Source organism: Geotrypetes seraphini, chromosome 11, assembly GCF_902459505.1.
Source record: "Geotrypetes seraphini chromosome 11, aGeoSer1.1, whole genome shotgun sequence".
In the NCBI taxonomy this organism is placed as follows: domain Eukaryota; kingdom Metazoa; phylum Chordata; class Amphibia; order Gymnophiona; family Dermophiidae; genus Geotrypetes; species Geotrypetes seraphini.
In genome coordinates this window covers 67,479,981-67,502,121 of record NC_047094.1, presented here as the reverse complement: position 1 = coordinate 67,502,121, position 22,141 = coordinate 67,479,981, and the positions used below count along the sequence as shown (strand labels likewise).

Below are 22,141 nucleotides of genomic sequence, written 5' to 3'. Positions count from 1 at the left end.
GTGGCTGCTGTCCATGTATCTTTCTCACCTCTCCTCATCTTGTTCCATTCCCTCACTACTTATCTAGTGACTGGATTTGAATTTCTGGTTAAGATTTGGCGTCATCGCCATCTTTTCAAAAATTCTTCAGTCAGCTTTGCGGTCAGTGTACCTGCTCCCGATGAAGGAGCGCTCCTTCCGAAACGGAGCTCTGTTGAGCAAACATTATAGGGCACTCTTGAACATTTGAGCTAAGTATATGGTATTTTTCAACTATGATATCAGCAACTTTATTGTGTCTGTGCTGTCTGAACTTTTTCATCTCTGAACTGAATATTCTTTTGAATTGAACTTTTCTAACATACATCAATTAGATGTTATTAGAGTCTACGGAAAACTCACTTTTTGAATTTTGATTTTGTGTTTGACTTTGCACTTAATACGCACACACTCATATATTGAAGGGTCCTGGGATGTTTTAGAACTTATTGCCTGTTTGGGTAAATGAGAACCAACAACTTGCCTTAACAACTCTGCCCAGGAACTCCTGTTAGTGAATTAATGAATATTAATAATAATACTACTACTAATAATAACTTTATTCTTGTATACCGCAATACCATGGAAGTTCAATGCGGTTAACAGATGAAGAGACTGTACATTTACAACGAGGTTACATACATGGCAATGATGAGGCATTTAACAAAGACGGGACATTTAGTTAAACTAAGAGATCATATTTCTTCTTTTTTTCTGAAATAATTTTGGTTTTCCGTAGCCTTTCAGATTGCAGGATTTTCTTCTATACACTGCCTTATAACATAAACATCCAAACTTAAACTGCACCCTTGCCTCAAAAGGTAGCTTGTGTAGCTCTCTATATATTATTGTTATATTGTCTGTCTTTCATAGAATAAATATTAGATGAACTGCAGTGTTTTGTATCAGTCTAAGTCGATAAAAATTATTTTGGAGACCTCCCAAATATACAATATTGCAATAATCCAGTATCCATAATATGAGTGTCTGAACTAATAATCAAAATGCATTATTGTTAAAATAAAGTCTGATTGTATGAAGCTTCTATAATGTAAAATAACATTTCCAAACCTGAGCATTAACATTAGAGATCATTGATAAGTTTTTATTCAAATGGATGCCTAATATCCTAATTGTTGATGCAATAGGGAAGGTAATTCCATTTAAAATCATTTTGTCCTCATCAAATTTTGATGGGGGTTGCCCAAAAAAATTTGGTCTTGTCTGTATTTAGCTTTAGTTTAAAATCCATCATCCACTCCTCAACCATTGCAATTATACATGATATTTGGTGTAAAACATTCAAAATCTGATAATAAAAAGGAATTACAATAGCTATATCATTTGTGTAGTTATATAATTTTATTCCATGATTACTTAGTTTTTCCCCCCAGCTATGCTAAGTAGATATTAAAGAGTGAAGGAGATAGAGGAGAGCTCTGGGGAACTCCGCAAGAGTTAGTCCAAGTTACTGATATAGCATCTTCAAAACAGACTTGATAAGTCTGAGAGCAGCAGAGGAATCCGTTAACCCACTGAAGCACCCTTTCGGAGATACCTATGTCATCTAGGCAATCAATCAATGTTTGATGGTACTGGAAGTGGTATAACTAGCAGTGGAGGAGGTTAGTGTTGTTTTGACTGGAGGAAGTCAGTGTATGGGTCTTCAGAGGACAGCTTCATTTTAGAGTCCTGTACGGAGACACATCTGTGACCTTTAAATCCTGGGAATAAGACACAAGAACACTGTCGATAGGCAGTTCTATCATTCCACATGCTATGTATATAGAGACACACAGATTATACTGTATATAAAAGAAAGAAGCAAAAGGTTTCAAAAATAAAAATAATAAATAATGTCTGGATTTAATACATCCAAATTTCCAATACTTTACCCAACCTCCAAAGTATCCAACGTTCTTATCCATGCTGCTTTGCGACCCTCTACAGCCCTGATTTGCTCTGCCCTTCTCTGATGATGTCATCAGGGACACGGCAGAGCAAATCAGGGCAGTAGAAGGCCGCCAAGCAGCTTGTTTAGAGTGCTGCGGCTGCTGCTAGAGTCAGGAGGTTTGTCGGGACTGCGGGAAAGGAAGGGGGGGGTGGAAAGGGACTAAGGGAGCCGGCCAGACCGCGGGGACGGCGCGCAGTAGCTTCAACAGTGTGTAGGCGGGCGGTGCGTGAAGGAGTTTTAGCAGGTGGTGGCAGTTTCGCTGGAGTTTGAGCTCAGAGAAACGGCTGGAAGGTATCGTGCCAGTGCTGCAGGTGTCCCATGCAGGTAAAAATTCTCGAAGGAGGGGGAGAGGGAAAGGGGGCTGCTTTGGGGAGGGGTGTGCTGGGAGGCAGACAGCTTTGCTTGGGGGAGGGGGAGACAGAAGGGGGCCACAGAGAGACAGTTAGGGAGGAACTGGAGGGGGAGAGGGAAAGGGGGCTACTTTCTAGCACCCGTTAATGTAACGGGCTTAAACACTAGTGTTGAATAATTTATAACCCTACAGATAAGAATGTTAGATACTTTGGAGGTTGGATAAAATATTAGAGATTTGGGTCATATGATTCCCAACCATTAAAGAAATAGATTTAAATTGTGCCATCTCCAGTGTGTGTGGATTTAATACATATCATTATTATATGAAAACTGAACAATAAAGTAATCAATGCTCATTACTGTGGTGAATTAGAGAAAAAGAGAAGATGGGAGCTCATCTTTAACTTTTTACCCAGCCAAGTCACTAATTTATAATCATGGTACCATCAACAACATCTTGTCATTCAGGAGTCCTTTTTAATAAAGCATGGAAGATTCTATATATGGCTGGGCACACTGCCAAGATGTGCGTGCAAATTAATTGGCTGATGAGCTCAACCATCATTAACTGAGTGCCAACACCAATTATGATGTTAATTGGCACTCATTAAAATTTGTACATGTATCTGACTATGCATTGTTCTATAAGGCAGAGCACCTAACTCTCATAATGCATATCTCAAAAGGGGACATGGCCTTTGGAGGGGCATGGGCATGGGCATGTCAAGGTCATTCCAAAAAGTTACACGCATACAGTGGAGTGTGGTCCGGGCCTTAAGGGGATTCACCCCACCCCTTAAAGGCCCTGAGAGCACTGCTCTGGATTTGATTGGCTGAGCAGGTAACAGGCAGAAGCGGCCCAGCCAATAAAATTCAGATCAGTACTGTCAGGGCCTTCAGGGGGTTGGGAGAATTCCTAGCTCAAGAACTTTACTTTTTTTTTTTTTTTTTTTACTTATTGTTTGATGCAGTTTGACTCCCATCCAGCATCCCTATTTCATTTAAAAATCAGTTGCTCCAGGGATTCTCCATGGGTCGGGATGTCCTTATCTTCTCTCTTCTCCCACCCCATTCTTTTAAATGCAAAGGGGTTGTGAGTATGGCAGAGTTTCTTTAGCGCATCTCACGGCTTCCTCGATGCAGTTCCTCTTCTGTGGTCTGTCCAAGTGGAAACAGGAAGTTACCTCAGAGGGGGGCAAACTGCAAGAGGAGCTGCACCAACGAAGCCGTGAGCAGTACTAAAGAATTGCTGCCATGCTTGTGACTTTCTGCCATTTTAAAAGGTGAGTGGGCTTCAGAATGGGGTAGGGAGAAGGGAAAGACATTTCAGCCCATCGGGATCTCCTGAAGCTGGGGGGGCCCAGTTTGCTCCCTCATAATGCCAGCTAATCACACAAGTAATAGCATACAGTAAGTACCATGAGCTAACTATAGTGTCTGCTCACAACTCAGCAGTTCCTGCCCCCAACACAGAATGTAGTCAACACACAAATTAGCATGCTCTGTCATGCCTAGTTAAAAAGTGTTGAGTAGGTCAGGAGCAGATATTCTGATAGTGCTGGGTGGTCCAGGGATAGAGTTCGGCAGATTTGCCAGTTATCAGGGCACTTGACTAACTAAGTAGGTAGGACCTCATAAAAAGCAATCCTAACTATGCCTGGCTAGTTATACAGGTACTGGCACTAAACATCAGCTGGACCGCTGAGCATGGCAGTGGCAAAAGTGCCATACCTGGATTAGGCCTGGCACTGAATATCTAGGTTTAATTCAGCCTACGATGGTCAGTGCTTTAAAAATGCTGCCCACTGTGGGTTGAAAATAAATCCTCTCCGTGCTGTCTTTTGTAGCCTCACAGTAACTAGATGACCACTCAGCTTCATGCATGAAATTGTGTCAATCATTCCCAGATTGCTTCACTGGAGTACATAAGATGAATTTTTTTTTTTCTCCACTGAATTGTGAGAGGAACGAATTGGTACATCTTATATTGGAGAAAAAACAATTTTAGAAAAGCTTTCCTCATTTCTAGGTAAGTTAAGTGGTATTTTTGACATGTTTTGTTCCCCTGAAGCAAGCTTTACGAGTACAGATCAAAACTTGCACCACGTTAGGACATGACTGACAGAAATTCAGAAAAGAATCTTCTCTGGTGTTTGGTGACAAAGCACTCCGAAGTCCATGTACAAAAGGTTTGTCCAGTTAACTATGGGAGCTAGCTGGTCAAACCTTAAGATTTAAAATTCTGCTCCTTTTCCTATTCAACAATCACAATTTTGTTTGTGCAAATTGTTGCGGCACAAAAATTATCCAGGTAAAAAAAGACAAGACTAAAAGCATCCTTGGACATGGTTTAACTTTAGCAGGTCAGTTATTATATTCAGTGCTAGTTATCCTTAATTAGATAGATAGCTCTAGTTGGACAAATAGTGGTCCTAAAGTTATTCAGATAATTTGAGGGTGAATCAAAAATTAAAGGCAATTGTTAAATTGCATAATAACTGGAACAGAGCTTACAAAATGCAACATATGTACTTGTACATTGCCTGTTGGATAGTTCGTCCATGCACAGTACAGTGCTCGGCCTTTAGTCGTGTGACAGCTATAAGGTCAGAAACATGGGTGCTCCATTACAAGATTGCATCATCGAAGAACAATGTGCGGTAGTGCGCTTTCTTTGGGCAGAGGGAGTGAAACCTGTGGAAATTCACGATCAGATATTGACTCAGTATGGGCGTAGCACCATGAATCAACGAAAGGTTGATCAGTGGGTAAAAAGGTTTAAAGCAGGAAGAACTGGTATAACCAATGAAGATCGTTCTGATCGCCTATTAACATGCACAAAAGCATATTGACAGGGTGGTTACTTTGATTAGAGAAGACTACCGGATAACGGTGTCTGAACTGGCTGCAAATTTGGATATCAGCTATCGATTTGCATTTGCCATATTGCATGATGATTTGGGAAACAGGAAAGTCTTCACACGATGGTTTCCCAAACAGCTTACTGATCTGCACAAGCAACAGCGTGTGGAGGTTGCGACCCAGTTCCTGAGAAGGTATGAAGAACATCCGAGTATTCTGGAGAGAATTGTCACCAGCAATGAGATAAAGGGGCATCACCATAACTCGGAGAGAATAAAACATAGCATGATGAAGTAAAGGAAGCGGTGCTCACCTGGCTTTGGAAATAGCCGAAAAACTTCTCTGCAGGAATGCAGAAGCTAGTTGAACAATACAACAAATGTATCATCTTGCATGGGGACTATGTGGAAAAGTGATATGTTCAGTTGGTCACAGTTGCTTCATTTAAAGCTGTTAAATATATTTTGCCTTTACCTTTTGATTTACCCTGTATTTTCTGTACTTTATTCAGTCATATTCTGTAGTACACTTATGTTACTCTGAATATTTGAGTAAAGTTATCCTGACATAGTTATCCACTTGAAAGATGCCTTACAAATAGGTGCCTGGAGGTTGCCTGGTAGGAGTCTAGTCTATATAGGGAAAAAAGGTACCTATTTTCCTTTTATGGAATACTTGCCTAGCAGGTAATATATGTGTGCAACATTTAGGTGTGAGCACTTAGGCAGCCATAAAGCTGGTATAACTATGGGTGCCTAAATGCCAAAAAATATATACACACTTTACTGTACAAAGTATGTACTTGTGAGTCCCGTCCAGGCTCCATTCACTGGACGCTGCCCTTGTATATTCATACAATGCAAGATACACATATATTTATAGACTAGCACTTAGGTGAAAATTTTGGGTAATTTTATGTGACTATTGTGTAACTCATACATAAAATATTAGCACCTGTTTTATAGAACTGCCTCTCCAGTACGTTTTTGAATAAGGATCCCAACATGTTTAGAGGGGGGGGGGGGAATGACTGTGTATAGGGAACAACTCGCAGACCTTGGCGGTGCTAATGCATGAATTTAAACTTTCAGACTAGGAAATTCAATCTTTGGAGAAGAGATAATGCAATGTCTATATAAGGGAGAAACAAACATTCTTACCGTGTAATGGGGATTTGCCACTGTGGAGCTTGTGTTAGTCTGGAAGGGAGAGGAGAAAGTTGATAAGAAACAAAAAAACATAAAACACAATGGCAGCTAAAGGTCAAATGGCCCATCCAATCTGCCCATTTGCAGCAACCACTATCTCCTTCTCTTGCTATGAGATTTCAGGTGCCTGTCCCACACTTTCTTGAATTAAGACACACTCTATATCTCCACTCTACTGAGATGTATGCCATATGGTCCAGGTGATTTGCTACACTTTAGTTCAGGGGTAGGGAACTCCGGTCCTCGAGAGCCGTATTCCAGTCGGCTGGAATTCCCCAATGAATATGCATGAGTTCTATTTGCATGCACTGCTTTCAATGCATATTCATTGGGGAAATCCTGAAACCCCGACTGGAATACAGCTCTCGAGGACTGGAGTTCCCTACCCCAGCTTTAGTTTGTCAGATTGCCCCATTACAACTTCCAGGCTTACAAAAATTTGTTTCAGTTCCTTCAATATATCATCATTAAATGCCATTTTTGACACTCTCCCACATCTTCTTCAGTGAAGGCCGAAACAAAGAATTTATTTAGTCTTTCTGCCGTTGCCTTGTCCTCCCATGGGTGCCCCCTTTACTCCTCAATCATCTAGTGATCCAACTGATTCTTTTACTGGCTCTTGTATCAATTTATATAAATGTTTTGCTTCCAAGGCAAGTTTCTTTTGTGTTTTCTTTGTCTTCCTTATCAGTTTTTCACTCAATGACAGCCAAACTGGCACCAGCTTAAGCATCATTCTTATGTTACCTATGTCTTATGTGTGCAATGTGTGCTTTTCTGTAAGAGAGAGAAGAAGTGAGATGACCTGTTCCGAGGCTGATGCAGAAAGGTTTGCAGTGGAGCCGTGAGTGGCTTCTACTATGAGCTTAATATCATACCATGCAGAAAGTTAAATGTATTCAATTTTAGGCACAGAAAACTTGTGACTAATGAAGAGGGGGGGGGGAGGAATGTGCCACACACATGCACACAAAGGTTTTATGGTAAGCACAGGTTTTATTGTGCTGTCCAAAAGAAAACAGAAGGGCCAGCACAAAGGCACCTGCCTTTGAAACTTGCAGGTGCTTAGCGGGTGGGGTAAATTTTCCAAATTTCTGTCGGTACCATCAAGCTTTTATTATGCGGCAGGGTATGTATTGGATCCTTCCTGAACTCATGGAGCATCTTCCGGATTGGCTAATATTAGAATGTCAACTCCTGTCCCCATTGCGATTGTGTCATGTTTTAAATATCAAGTTACCTAGAATTTATAAGGACAATAGAATTTTATTTTCCATATGGCAAACATTAAAATTTATTAATAACCTAATACCTATTCCAATTCATCAATCCATGTGTCAGTCCTTATGGTTGAACTCCAAGGGCTTCTTTTACAAAGCTGCGCTATGGCCTTAACACGCGGAATAATAATTATGAGAGCAGGTGGTAGATTTTCAGCTAGCGCGCACTATAGCACGCGCTAATCTGGTGCGTGCGCTAAAACCGCTAGCGCGGCTTTGTAAAAGGAGCCCCAAGATTCAAATTGGCGAGTCTACCATCCTAAGTCTAAGACTGATTATTAATATTACCCTTTGATTTCTGAATGTATGTTTTACACATCCAGGAAGTGAGGGGGGGTGAGAAGGGAGGTGATATGTCCTTTTCTTGTTGTTTGATTGTACTGTGTGCTGTTTATTGTACTAATTAATTGTGAATTTGTTGTTTGCTGGGGATGAATAATCTTTGTGAAACTAAATGGCAAACCCGAATTTTGCGTATGGGTTTGGCGGCGATCAAATGTCTTATTGCTGCTTACTGGAAACAGTCTCTGGTTCCCCTCTGAGCGAATGGAACGTGAAATTAGCTTTGATGGAGAAAATGGAAATATATGTGGCCAAACGCAGGGGATATTACTTGCAATCCCTACACACCTGGACTGTTATTACTCAGAAATTGCATATTTAGAACATTGGAGACTCTATGATCCTGATGTATGGTTTCTGTCTATGTGGTTGTATGCCTATGCAAATTTCTGTCATCATTAGTATTTGTCTTGGCATGGAAGGTGTACTCATTGTGCTATTTGCTTTGTTTATTCTGTTTGAAAAACCAATAAAAAGCTAAAATTAAAAAAAAAATAAATTGTGAATTTGTTGCACTTTATGATGGTTTTTAAAACAAATAAAGAATTGGTAAAAAAAAAAAAAAAAAGGAAACTTGCAGATGCTTTCTTCTGGTAGGAAAAAAAACAAACCTGGTGATAAAATTTCAAAAATTGGCATGAAATCCTCTCCACAAACCTTTTTATTCTGCCCTGGACATAGTAAAAAATTATTGTGTTATCCCTGCATCAAAAGCTCTGAGAATACCCTCTGTGTTGTATAGAATACTTAAACGAGCGCATTAACATACATTTTAATACAGTGTGTGATCATATCTTCTGCATGAGTTAACTCATGTGCCCAGCTCCTCTTTGCATTCTCCAGCAAATATGAGCATGCACCCTGTGGTAACCATGCAGATAGGCGTGCATAAATTTTTTTGCATTGGTCCCTCTGATTTTCCTTCTACTTGCACTGATACCTCAATGAGAGAGAGGAAATTGGCACAGCAGCAGGCATTGGAGTCACCATAAAGGAGACCCTAAGGCAGGGGTAGGGAACTCCGGTCCTTGAGAGCCGTATTCCAGTCGGGTTTTCAGGATTTCCCCAATGAATATGCATGAGATCTATTTGCATGCACTGCTTTCAATGCATATTCATTGGGGAAATCCTGAAAACCCGACTGGAATACGGCTCTCGAGGACCGGAGTTCCCTACCCCTGCCCTAAGGAGTGTGACTTCACCCTGCAATGCAGCAGGTGCCCCTACACCAAACTCCTTTATAGCAATGAACACTGTCAGGTAATAAATTACATTTGGGGGAAATTTTATATGACTTCGGCGTATAGAACAAGTTTTACATACTCAGGTAGATGCTTGTAATATTGCCCAGGGCTCTATACCCATAAGTTATGACCCAGAAAACACAGCAACTACTTATACCTGATCTGTAGTCAGCATTCCCAATGTATTGTTGATTATCCAAATGGGGAAGGGGCTTCAGATCCCCGTGCATTGTGAAGTATGTTAACTGAACAACCACACTGGAAAGGGAAGATACCTTATTGACCCCCTTTCCCTTCCCCTTTTGAATAATCAATACATTTGAGACACAATAGTGGGAGAAGAGCTTTTAGAGCCATCTCTTCCAAAAGAATAATACACACAGAAAAGAAACATAAAACGGAGGTATTTTTTTAAATAGAATTAGATCCCTTCTCTCTTATTTCCTGTATATATATTTTTTTTTAAAGAGCAGACTAAGGTCCCCTTTTACAAAGTTGTGGTAGTGATGCTGCTGTGGTAAGTGCACCAAAGCCCAGAAGAATTGAATGAGCCTCAGTGCATTTACCGTAGCACCATTGCTTCTGCAGTTTTGTAAAAGGAGCCCTAAAGAAAGTACTGTGTTAGTGCCACTGACCACATATCTTAATAAGTGAGCATACAAATTGCTGTTACATTAAAAAGTGTGCGCTGTCAGAAAAAAACCCCAGTGTGCATCATGACAGCAATCTGCAGCTCACTGTTAAAATGTTTCTTTCCTGTCAGTACTTGAATGTAACTCAGGCACTGACAAGAATAGAGATATTTAAAATAATCTGCTATCATACGAGGGATCACCTTTCTATTCCCCCCAAATTAACCCCCTATTGTCCAATCCGATCCCCCATCATTTGACCCCTCCCCCTACATCAGGGCTGCCCAAGTCCAGTCCTCGAGATCTACTGGCAGGCCAGGTTTTCAGGATATCCACAATGAATATGCATGAGAGAGATTTGCCTGCACTGCCTTCTTGATATGCAAATCTCTCTCTCATGCATATTCATTGTGGATATCCTGAAAATCTGGCCTGCCAGTAGATCATGAGGACCGGACTTGGGCAGCCCTGCCCTACATCTTTCCCACCTCTCCAAAGCAAATTTGTCTGGTGGCAACCCTGACATCACAAACAAATATCCTTGGTATCTAGTGGTACCCCAGACCCCACAGGTATCCCTCAACCACCCCAGATCCCACCCATGCTGTACATTCAAGAAAAGGCAGAGTGATGTCCACTCACTCTTTCCTTCACACCATCATATTGGTATCTGAACCTGCTCGGTGTCAGTCTACCAAATAAAGGAACAACTCCCCCCTGTGCCAATCCATCGGTTTCAATGTATTTGCCTATGCTGACGACATTCAGCTCCTACATCCATTAGATACTACCAATCCTCTGGATACATTAACAATTACTAAAAAGCTTGAACAAATACACCAATGGCTGGACACTAATAGACTAGCGCTTAATGTCAACAAATCAAATGTGATGCTCTTTCCTTGGAAAGACAGTTCAAAATTCATTTTCCCTATTTCTATTAAGGGTTCTCCCTTACAAACAGTAAGCAACATCAAGATTCTAGGAATTATCTTTGATTACAAATTAACTTTCCATGATCACATTAGTAGCATTATTAAATCTACCTTTTTCAGACTCCGCCAAATTTGTTCTGTTTCACAATTTCTTTGTTCAAAATCTCTTAACATTCTCATTCATTCTCTGGTGATTTCTAAAATTGACTATTGCAACACCCTATTTAAGGGAATTGCTCAAAATGAAATCAAGCGTATACAGATTATTCAGAATGCTTCCATCAAGCTCATATCTAAAGCCAAGAAGTTTGACCATGTAACACCTCTTCTTAAGAAAGCACATTGGCTTCCAGTAGCTCACCGGGTAACATATAAATTATGTTTGCTCACATTCAAATCTCTTCTCTATAAAACTCCTGCTTTCATTTATAAATTATTAATTCCTTACACTTCTAATAGGACGTTGAGATCTAATGAACAGCACTTGCTGACGATCCCCTCTCTTAAAATTATCAATACAAGACGGCAATTTATTTTTTCTATCACAGCCCCCCAAACATGGAATTTGCTTCCTATCTACTTGAGGGAAGAACACAACTTGGAAAGATTCAAGAGTAAATTAAAGAGCTTTCTTTTTAAAGACGCCTTTGATAATTAGCTAGCTAGTTTCCTAGCCAATTTTAACCTCCCTGTATAATCTTATTGAAGTATTTTAAATTCTCCTTCCCTCATGTACTCTCCTTGAATGTCTTGTTTTCTTTCAAATAACTTGTAGTTCTTTTCCCTTCCTTTCCTTGTGTTTTTAGTTTTGTCAAGTCTGTCAATAGTCCTGTAGGACATAGCTTTTGTTATGCATCGTATTGTTCCTCAAATTTTGTAATTTTACTATTGTATTCATCGCTTAGAATTAAGATTTAGCGATTAATCAAAATCTCTTTAAACTTGAACCCTCCTTAGATGAGTCCCAATCTGAAAACAGAAAAAATAGCACTGGCAACTAGTAGAACCCCCTATTCTCCCTTTGGAAGTCATCTCTATGTCTTCACCCAGACTACTAAAAGCGGTAAGGGAAAATTCCCATATTTGGCAGCCTGACCCCATGCAGTGTATCTCAGAATGTACCATGTGGAGTCAGGCACCACCATTTTCCAAGATGATGGCATGAAGGCAAGAGTGAGTGGGCAACACTCCTGTTTTTGTGAAGGAACATCGTGGGGGGGGGGGGGGGTTGTCAGGAGTGTCACTAGACACCAGGGATATTTATTTTGAGGTTCTGGGAATTTCAGAAGGGGGTGCCATCAGACAAAAAGAATATTTTTGTGTGTGGGGGGGGGGGTCAGATGAGGATTACTGTTGGAGTTCCCCTGGACACTAGGGCTATTTTTCTTTTTGAGTGGGAGGGGTTTGAGAGGGATCAGGAAGTCAGCATATTGGGGATAGGTCATCTTAGAGGGGTGGTATTGGTGGTATGGGGTAACTGGGGTGGGGGGGGCTATTAGCCTCTTACACTGCCTCAAACCTGATAATAAATTTCTCATATTGTGCTTACCTTAAAATCTTCTCTGTACTTCTCTGCATCAGGGTGGAATAGCTAATAGCCTAATTATTATTCAATTTAATATGCTATGTGCCAATGTGTACTGCATGAGTAAATTTATTAGCTATACCATTTCTGCATTATGCACCTGGTAATGTGGTCAATGGTGTCTTATTTACTACATGGTTCTGCCCACAATAGCTCTATGCATCGACCTCTGAGTGCACATCTCTCCCTTAACGTGATCCCAGTCTCATCCCACTCTCCCACATCTGTACAAGCAAATATTACTTACAGGCTGTCTGACCGGGCTATGCCCGGAGACATTCACGTATTCATTTTCAGGAAAATTGGTCGCATTTACATAGTTGTTTCCCCCACTGTTAACCACTTTTTCATAGGTAGAACAGTCAGTCATATTTACATAGCTGTTTCCCCGTTCAATAGCCACATTTGCATAGGTATGAACAGAGGAAGTTGTCGGTTCTGAATTACCTGGAAACAGAAAGAGAGAAAGAGAGAGAGTGTTGATGACCAACAGGCAAATCACTGGCCAACACTCATTTTGATGCCTCAAATGTTCGGCTGTTTCTGGGTATATTTGACCTGCTGAGTCCAAAAATGGCACCAGTTTTCTCCTATCAGTTCTAGTTTTTGAAATACAGAACATGTGCCATATACCACTCTTCACTCTGCTTGCCCATTAAAAAAATCAGGATATTTTAATGTAATGCTTAAATAAATATCTTTTGAGCATGAAGGAAACATATTAAAAATTAATGGCAAAGTGTACAACGTGAAAATCTACTTATTTCATACCAAAAGCACAAGTTTATGATACAAACTTTCCAGTCATTCAACACACAAGAAGCTCCTTGTGTAAGACTTTCGAGAATGAGATCTGCCAGGACAATCTCGCATAAGATTCAAACAATAGTCTGCTATAATGTGTGCATTCCATCTTCCTTGGTATCTGGCTTCCATTGTTTTTATGTCTTGGTAAATCTTTCACCTTGCTCTTTGCGTAAGTCATCAAGGTTCTCTGGAAAGTGATCTAAGTGACTGTGCAGATAATGGACTTTAACTCTCATGTTACAGCCAAGCCTGTTGAAATGAAAGAGCATATCCTCTACTAATTGTGTATAGTTGTCTGTCTTCTTGTTGCCAAGAACAATGAAGACCAGGCACATGATTCAATTTCATCATTGATGCTATGAAATGTGGGTCATTTATAAGTTTTCTGATCTTTGGACCATCGAAAATTTCTGCCTTCAATTTTTCCATGGTAAGTCCAGGTAACATACAGTATGTGCTATGCATTTAATGCACGAACTGTCTTTATTCAAAGCCTTTACAAATTGTTTCATCAAGCCTAGCTTTATATGTAGTGGTCCAATTATATATAGAGGAAAAAACGAATAAGCTTGGTACTCTACTAAGAAGAGTGATTGAAGGGAAGCATATGAAAATCAGAAAAAATCACTCCAAGAGATATATTAACAGACTGCAATGGTGAAACAGCAGCACTTTGAGGTCAAAAATATGCTCAGAGACACAGAGGCAAAAACAAGGCGCTGAAGCTCCAAGAATATCACCTCACCACTCAATCATCACATATTATGAAGTCAAGTGAAAAAATTGAAGTAGATCACTTCAGTCTAGCACAAAAAATATGTTTTCTTATACTTTAAACTATTTCAAGTGTAACACTTAGCTTGATCAAAGGTTCAGATGAGACCCGTTTCGATCCTGCGTCAGGGAACCGAATGGAGCATTCAGTAAAACCTTAAAGGTGGTGGTGTCTCTAAAAGCATAAATTAAAGCGCTTTTAATATTGTTAGAAAGAATCATGCATCTTAAAAATAACCATACTTTACACTATTTCCTGACAGAATAGAGGGTACCCACCAAAAGTTAAAGTGAAATTCCAACACACGAGCCTCTTCCACTGAGTTTTCATTTTACATTCTCCGTTTTTTTCAGATTTTTAGCATTATTCGTTTTTTTCACATTTTTTCATTTTTATTTTTAGTTATTCATTTTTCTATACATCTTGTGAGTGGGTTCTTATTGGTTGTAACTTTTGTCAGCAGTGATGTCATTATGCTGGTTATGTTTTTTGATGTTATCAATAGGAAGACGTGCCGAAGGTGTCTCTTAGTAGTAAAGGGGTGCGTTAATACTAGCTGTTACATTTTTTATGTGTTTGACGTCTACAGCGTCTTGACATCAGCGAGTCAGCTGTCTTTAAAATCAGTATCACGGTCGCTTCACGGCTGTTGAGAAATCAGTGAAGGAGGCTCGTGTGTTGGAATTTCACTTAAATTTTTGGTGGGTACCCTCTATTCTGTCAGGAAATAGTGTAAAGTATGGTTATTTTTAAGATGCATGATTCTTTCTAACAATATTAAAAGCGCTTTAATTTATGCTTTTAGAGACACCACCACCTTTAAGGTTTTACTGAATGCTCCATTCGGTTCCCTGACACAGGATCGAAATGGGCCCCATCGGAACAAGTTTCAAATTTATTAAAAGTTTGTTGGACACGCAATATCAAATACCTAAATGCGTATGACAATTTAAAATAAGGAGGCAAAAATAAAACAATTTATACAAATAAACAAACAATGTATATACACAAGTAATTAGCAATACAAAAGGAAAGAGGGTGAACTACAATCTTTAAAGAAAGTAAGAATACATTAAGGGAAAAAACAACATCAGGAGAGTGATGAAGAATGTTTTTAAAAATATGGCTAAGCCTAAAAGAGAGGATAGGGGAGATTGTGAGCTTTACATAAGGTCTGGTTAAAATTAAGTATTTGAGCCTGGGATTAATGATAGATGAATTATCCTATCTATGTCTCAAATGCGTCTCTGTACAGGTGGCATTTTAATATACTTTTAAATTTTTCTAATGAGGTTTCACCACGTAGATAAATTGGTAAATTGTTCCAAAGCTGGGGTGCTATGACTGAGAAAATTGTAAATCTTCTGGTACCTATTATTTTTAGAGAAGGGATAGTCAGCAAATGCTGTTCCATTGATCTAAGTGTCCTAGCTGGAGAATATGGTATCAAAAAACAATCCAGAAATATTGGAACCTTCGATCAAGCTAAGGGAAATCATGTTTAACGAATTTACTTCAATTTTTTGAGACTGTGAACAAGCAAATTGATAGTGGAATGCCGGTGGACATAATATATTTGGACTTCCAGAAAGCATTCGACAAAGTTCCCCATGAAAGACTTCTCAGGAAACTACAAAGCCATGGAATAGAGGGAGATATACAAAGGTGGATAGGCAAATGGCTGGAAAACAGAAAGCAGAGAGTGGGCATAAATGGGAAGTTCTCAGACTGGGAGAAAGTAACTAGTGGTGTGCCCCAGGGCTCGGTACTTGGGCCGATCCTATTTAATATTTATATCAATGACCTGGAAGACGGAATATCCAGTGAGATCATTAAGTTTGCAGACGACACAAAGCTATGCCGGGCAATCAGATCGCAGGAGGATAGCGAGGAACTCCAGAGCGACTTGTATCAGTTAGAGAAATGGGCAGAGCAATGGCAGATGAAGTTCAACGTGGAAAAATGCAAAGTAATGCATTTAGGTAGTAAGAATAAGGAACACGAGTATAGAATGTCAGGCGCAACTCTGGGTAAGAGCGAACAAGAAAAGGACCTGGGTGTACTGATAGATAGGACCCTGAAGCCATCGGCACAATGCGCAGCAGCAGCAAAGAAAGCAAACAGAATGTTAGGCATGATAAAGAAAGGAATCATGAGTAGATCGAAGAAAGTCATAATGCCGCTTTATAGAGCAATGGTCAGACCACACTTGGAATACTGTGTCCAACATTGGTCTCCCAACCTAAAGAAGGATATAAAACTGCTGGAGAGGATGCAGAGATGAGCAACGAAGCTAATAAGAGGTATGGAGAACTTGGAATATGAGGAACGACTCAAGAAACCGGGACTGTTCTCCCTTGAGAAGAGGAGGCTGCGAGGGGACATGATAGAGACGTTCAAAATACTGAAAGACATCGATAAAATAGAGCAGAAAAACAAATTATTTACATTGTCCAACGTGACACGGACAAGAGGACATGGTTTGAAGCTAAGGGGGACAAGTCCAGGACAAATGTCAGGAAGTTCTGCTTCACGCAGCGAGTGGTGGACGCCTGGAATTCTCTTCCAAAGGAGGTTATTAAGGAATCCACTGTGCTAGGATTCAAAGGCAAATTAGATGCACATCTCCTTATGAGAGGCATAGAGGGATATGGGTGATTAAAACTACATCAGGTGTATACCTGACTGGGCCTCCGCGTGTGCGGATCGCCGGACTCGATGGACCATGGGTCTGATCCGGAGATGGCAGTTCTTATGTTCTTATGTTACGCTTGAAATAGTTTAAAGTATAAGAAAACATATTTTTTGTGCTAGACTGAAGCGATCTACTTCGATTTTTTTCACTTGACTTCATAATATGTGATGATTGGGTGGTGAAGTGATATTCTTGGGGCTTCAGCTCCTTGTTTTTGCCTCTGTGTCTCTGAGCATGTTTTGACCTCAAAGTGCTGCTGTTTCACCATTGCAGTCTTGGAGTGATTTTTTCTGATTTTTATTTTTTTATGTAGTGGTGGCAATATGATTCTATCTCCTGTTACCAAAGGTTCATTGATTACATTTTGTTCTCCAACCACCATAAATTCATTTGGAGGCATCTTTTTTGTCCAATGTTCATGTTTGACTCTCCTATCCCAAAGGCATAGAAAGTAAGGATACCATATCTAAGAAATTAGAGCTGATGCAGTCTATACAATGCAATTTTCAGAATCAGCAACCGAAATAACCCTAGGAACAGGTCAAAAATCCAAGACAGCAAAAAAACCTTTTCTTTTTTTGGGGGGCCTATGTAATCACTGGCTTACAGAAGAGAGTCATTGGACTCAATCAGCACCATGCAGCATTTTGTAACAGCCCCAACAGAAAAGTAAAACATGATAGAGAAGGCAGGTTTTTCTTACTGTTATACAATTAATTGGTGGCCCTGAGAACGCCATCGGCGCCATTATTCGGATCGCCCCTGCACAAATATCAACATACACTCCTTCTAAGGAAGCCATTTCAGCAAAATTCAGGTCTGGGTAGGGAGTGATATGATGTTTTAATCTCACAGAGCACTTTATAACATAGCATACACCATGCAAAGAAAATAAAAATTGAAAAAATAGAACATCCCGAGTGGACCGATTGGGCTGAATAGCGATTAAACTTCCATCATCACTCAGAAGATAAGTGATATTTTTATAACTGTTTATACATCTCCATTGCAGTTATATTAGTGCATACATTCAGTAGTGAAGATCAGTAAACTTATAAAGTATAATATCACTATTATAGGACTTGGAAGAAAAGTGTGATGATGGTCCCAATTTGTTTTCCCTATCGGTTCACAACTGGAGGAAGCACTTTGATACTTAACACTTTTCACCATTATTATTAATAATCAACCAGCAATTTAATATACAATATGCTATATAATTTTGAGTAATACAGTTAATAATAACACTGAGTCATTTCATTTGTTGACCTGGAAAATTAGTTTAAGACAAACTCCTTGTTCACAATCATAATCACAATCCAATCGTCTACTCCACAAATACCCCAAGGAGTTCTATGTGGCTTATATCGAGAACGGACTGGGTATCCCCAGGAATTAGAGATTTGTACTTAATAAGAGCAGTTAATTTCCATAGGATACAAACTTAAAAATAGAAAAGTCTTAAGATTCTTTCTAAACCGACCATTGTTCTATATCATCCTAAGTTCTACTGGTATGTAAGACCACCATTTAGCAGCAAAATATTGGAATGTAACTGAATGCAATGATTTATAAACCACACCTCTCAAACTTGGGTATGACAGGTCTAAAAAATTTCTAGTTGTTCTCAATCTATTTTTATCTGATATCATGACCAAACCATGCATATAAGCTGAATCATATAAGTAGGGACATAATCAAAAGAGAAAAACATCCCAAAAAATGGCTAAGTTGGCACTTCGACGTTTTGATCGACAAAACATCCAAGTGCCAATGTTCATAACCGGTTTTCTGGATGTCTAGAAGGACATTTTGCCTGCTGTGCGTCCAAGAATCAAGGGGTGTGTTGGATGCGTATAAATGGGTGTGCTTTGGGCAGACCTAGATTTGAACATTTTGCAGTAATAATTATCGAACATTCCTAAGACATCCTGGACAGAACTTGGACATTTTGACCTAGACTTGTTTTAGAAGCGACTAAATGCCCAAAAGTTACCCAAACAGATCAGATGACCACTAGAGGGACTAAATAATGATACCCCCTCCATCCTCCCCAGTGGTCATAAAATCCCTTCCACCCCACAAAAGTCTGAATGAAAAATTACATACCTGTCTCTAGAATAGCACCACCAGTCTACTAGAGTAGTATATATGGTAGGTGTCTTAAGTAACCTATTGACTGGGTTAATGAACCATAAAGAGGCGAAGCCAGGCCCATAAGACACTCTAAGACAAATACCAACCGAGTATCCCGGCCCAAGCTCCGCCCCAGACCTGCCCAAGCTCCGTCCCTAACCCAACCCTCATAATAATAGTACTAATTGTAACACAATTTCTTTCATCCATTTTTCATATCCATACAATATAATCTTATTAATACATCATGGTAACCACAAAATTAAAAAAACACAAAGCATACTGTACGCAGAGAAAATGCTAATTATCATTTATATTCGGGCTTTTTTTCAAAGAGTTCAAGGCAGATGACTTTAAAATATGCAATCAGTAACAACTATAGAAAAATGGACAAATATAGAGCAAAATATAGACAGCAGGTATAAATTCACAAAACTGACACATTTTGATCACTAAATTGAAAATAAAATGATTTTTCCTACCTTTGTTGTCTGGTGATTTTATGAATCTCTGGTTGCATTTCCTTCTGACTGTGCATCCAATATTTCTTTCTGCCTTCTGCACGCTTCCTCTCCTCCGGACCCCATTCCCTTCCCCAACTAACATCTCTCTCTCTCTCTGTCCCTCTATGAGTCCAACTCCACCCCTATTGGCAATATGTCTCCTTCTCTTTCTCTCACTGTCCATCTGTCTTGAGAGATCCAAGCATCTTTCCCACCCCCTCTACCTCCACATCCAACATTTCTCCCACTCTCATCCCCTGGATCATGTGCAGCATTTTTCACCACTGCCCACCAGCCCCATGCCCATTTCTCCTTCTATCACCCCTCTCCAGCACAATGCCACATTTCTCACTCCATCACTATGTACAGAATTCCTCCCCCTTGCATCACCTTCAATATGCCTTCTCCACCAATATCTCTCCTCACTTCTCTCTCCTTATACACCTCCCAGAGAACTCCGTTCCTCAGATAAGTCATCCTAGCGTCATCCTTCTCCTCCACTGCCATTTCCTGACTTCAACTTCGTTCCTTTCATCTAGCTGCCCCCTATGCCTGAAATAAATTACCGGTACCTGAGTTTAAAAGCAGACTGAAAACCCACCTTTCTGATATAGCCTTCAATCCTTAACCCTACTCCTCTGCCCTCCATTCCAGCCAACTGATTAACCGTTCCCCTTAACTGTATCCATGACATCCTGTTTGCCTGTCTTGGCTGTTTATATTGTAAGCTCTTTCAAACAGGGACTGTTTCTTCTTCTTTGTGACTCTGTGCAGCGCTGCATGCATCTAGTAGTGCTATAGAAATAATTAATAGTAGTAGTAGTAGTAGTAGTAAACTGCACATTCCTATAGATCACAGGTGTCAAAGTCGGTCCTCAAGGGCCACAATCCAGTCGGGTTTTCAGGATTTCCCCAATGATTATGCATGAGATCTATTAGCATACAATGAAAGCAGTGCATGCAAATAGATCTCATGCATATTCATTGGGGAAATCCTGAAAACCTGACTGGATTGCAGCCCTCAAGGACCGACTTTGACACCCCTGCTATAGATGGATCCTTTTGTATAGTTATCTATTACAACCACTAGAGGGCTTTTGTCTTGAGTTCAGTGTGATTCTTCAGGAGAGAGCTGAGCAGTAAATACTTCCCATGTTCAGCTCCTATAACATCACCAAGGATCCCAATCCCTCAGCAAGCTCACAAGCTATCCAAATGCAACTAACAAGAACACATCCACAATTTTTACATTGCTGCATGTCTCTAATAGCATTGTAGAAATAATAAATATTATTAGCTGTGGGAAAAATAACAGGATTCTGAGGCTCATTATAATCCTATATCTGATTATTAAAGAGACAGAATGATAGGTCTCTGTCTTACTTGTCTTTTTCTTCTTCCTCAGGATAAGATACACAGTGAGGCCGATGAGTGCCAATCCCGCTAGGACTCCAACAACAATTCCAGCGATGGCGCCTGCAGATAGACCACTAGGATCCCCTGGGGAAGGGTCAATACTTGCATTAAAGATCAGAATTAGATATGAAAGTGAAATTTCTCTCAGAAAAGGAACTGCTCAGTATACAGCGACTATACTTTCTCTGTAACACAAGGATGAAAACCTCTTCCACAATGCACAAAGAAAAGGACATTCATGTATTAGCAATGGGCAACCAGAAAATTTCTGTTCCCTTTCTTTTCCCATGTCATTTATGGGGATTTTCACTGTATTCACGCTTTTCTAACTATTTTGACATTTTGCCAGTTTTTTTTAACTAGTGCACACTCTTTGGGAATAGTGAGCACTATGTAGAAAAAGAGTACACTCTTCTCCCAATAGGAGCATGCATGTGCAGTGGCGCAGTAAAAAGGTAGGGGCAGATCACCCGGGCACCGTCTGGATGGAGGCGCTTGCACCGGCAGCTCTCAACTTCTCTACTCACCCACCTCTTGAATTCTTCTCTGGCTGCAAGCATCACCTCCTTCCACTGGCCTAGTGAGGCTAATGTGGTGCCTCCCCCGCTCCTTCCGTATCCCCACACCCCAATTGCACCTGCCCTTCCCCCCTGACCCTTTTCAAATCTTCGCTAGCGCGAGCAGCTTCTCCATCCTGCTACTCACACCATTGTTGGCTTTCATTCTCACATCACTTCCTGGTCCCTCGACCAGGAAGTGATTTCAGAGGGGAGCCAGGCTGGCCCGAGCAGCAGGCCGAAGAAGTTGCTCACTCTGGCAAAGATTTAAAGAGGTACTGGGGGGAAGGGAGGGAGGGAAGGTATGAGCGTGGTGTAGGAAGGCAGAGATGTGCCGACGCCCCCACCATGACAGTGCCCGGGGCAGTCCACCCCTCCGCCCCCCTTCCTATGCCACTGCTTAACTCCCTGCTGTTTGTGCTGGCCTCGGCTCTCCTTCTCAAATGACTTCCTAGTTCCAGAAGTATTTTTATAGTAGTAATTGGTAATTCACTCTGATATACAGTAATTATTCTTTTTTATTTTTATATATAATTTTTCCTAAGATTTAATATTTTGAAGTCAATACTTAATTATTTGACATTAAGCTTTATCACCTTATTGCATTGTGGCAGCACCATTATCAGTCATGTCATCAATTGTAGAGTCAAATTCTTTTAATGTTGGTGCTTCAGCTATAAATCTTCACTAATGTGAGCTTCGGCTTCAGTGTTTAGATGCTACACATGTGACTGTCTCCTCGTCTGGGTCCTCTCTCCATTGGTGGCAGGTTACTTTCTTCTCTCTGGCCCATCTCTTCTTTGGTGGCAAGTGACTTCCTTTTCCTCTCTGAATTCTC

At 40.3% G+C, this 22,141-nt stretch overlaps 1 protein-coding gene across 2 annotated transcripts in view; it reads right to left on the bottom strand.

Annotated features, from left to right (window-relative positions):
• Positions 1-409: 409 nt before the first annotated feature.
• Positions 410-22,141, bottom strand: part of LOC117368799 (carcinoembryonic antigen-related cell adhesion molecule 8-like) — a 41,368-nt gene continuing 19,636 nt past the window's right edge. For both annotated transcript variants that reach the window (XM_033962502.1, XM_033962503.1), the window contains 4 exons: positions 20,714-20,830; positions 12,662-12,861; positions 6,349-6,387; positions 410-1,742 (listed from right to left, as the gene is read on the bottom strand). In XM_033962502.1, coding sequence (XP_033818393.1) covers positions 1,698-1,742; positions 6,349-6,387; positions 12,662-12,861; positions 20,714-20,830 — 401 coding nt within the window. In that variant the 3' untranslated portion in view covers positions 410-1,697. The remainder of the gene's footprint in view (positions 1,743-6,348; positions 6,388-12,661; positions 12,862-20,713; positions 20,831-22,141) is intronic.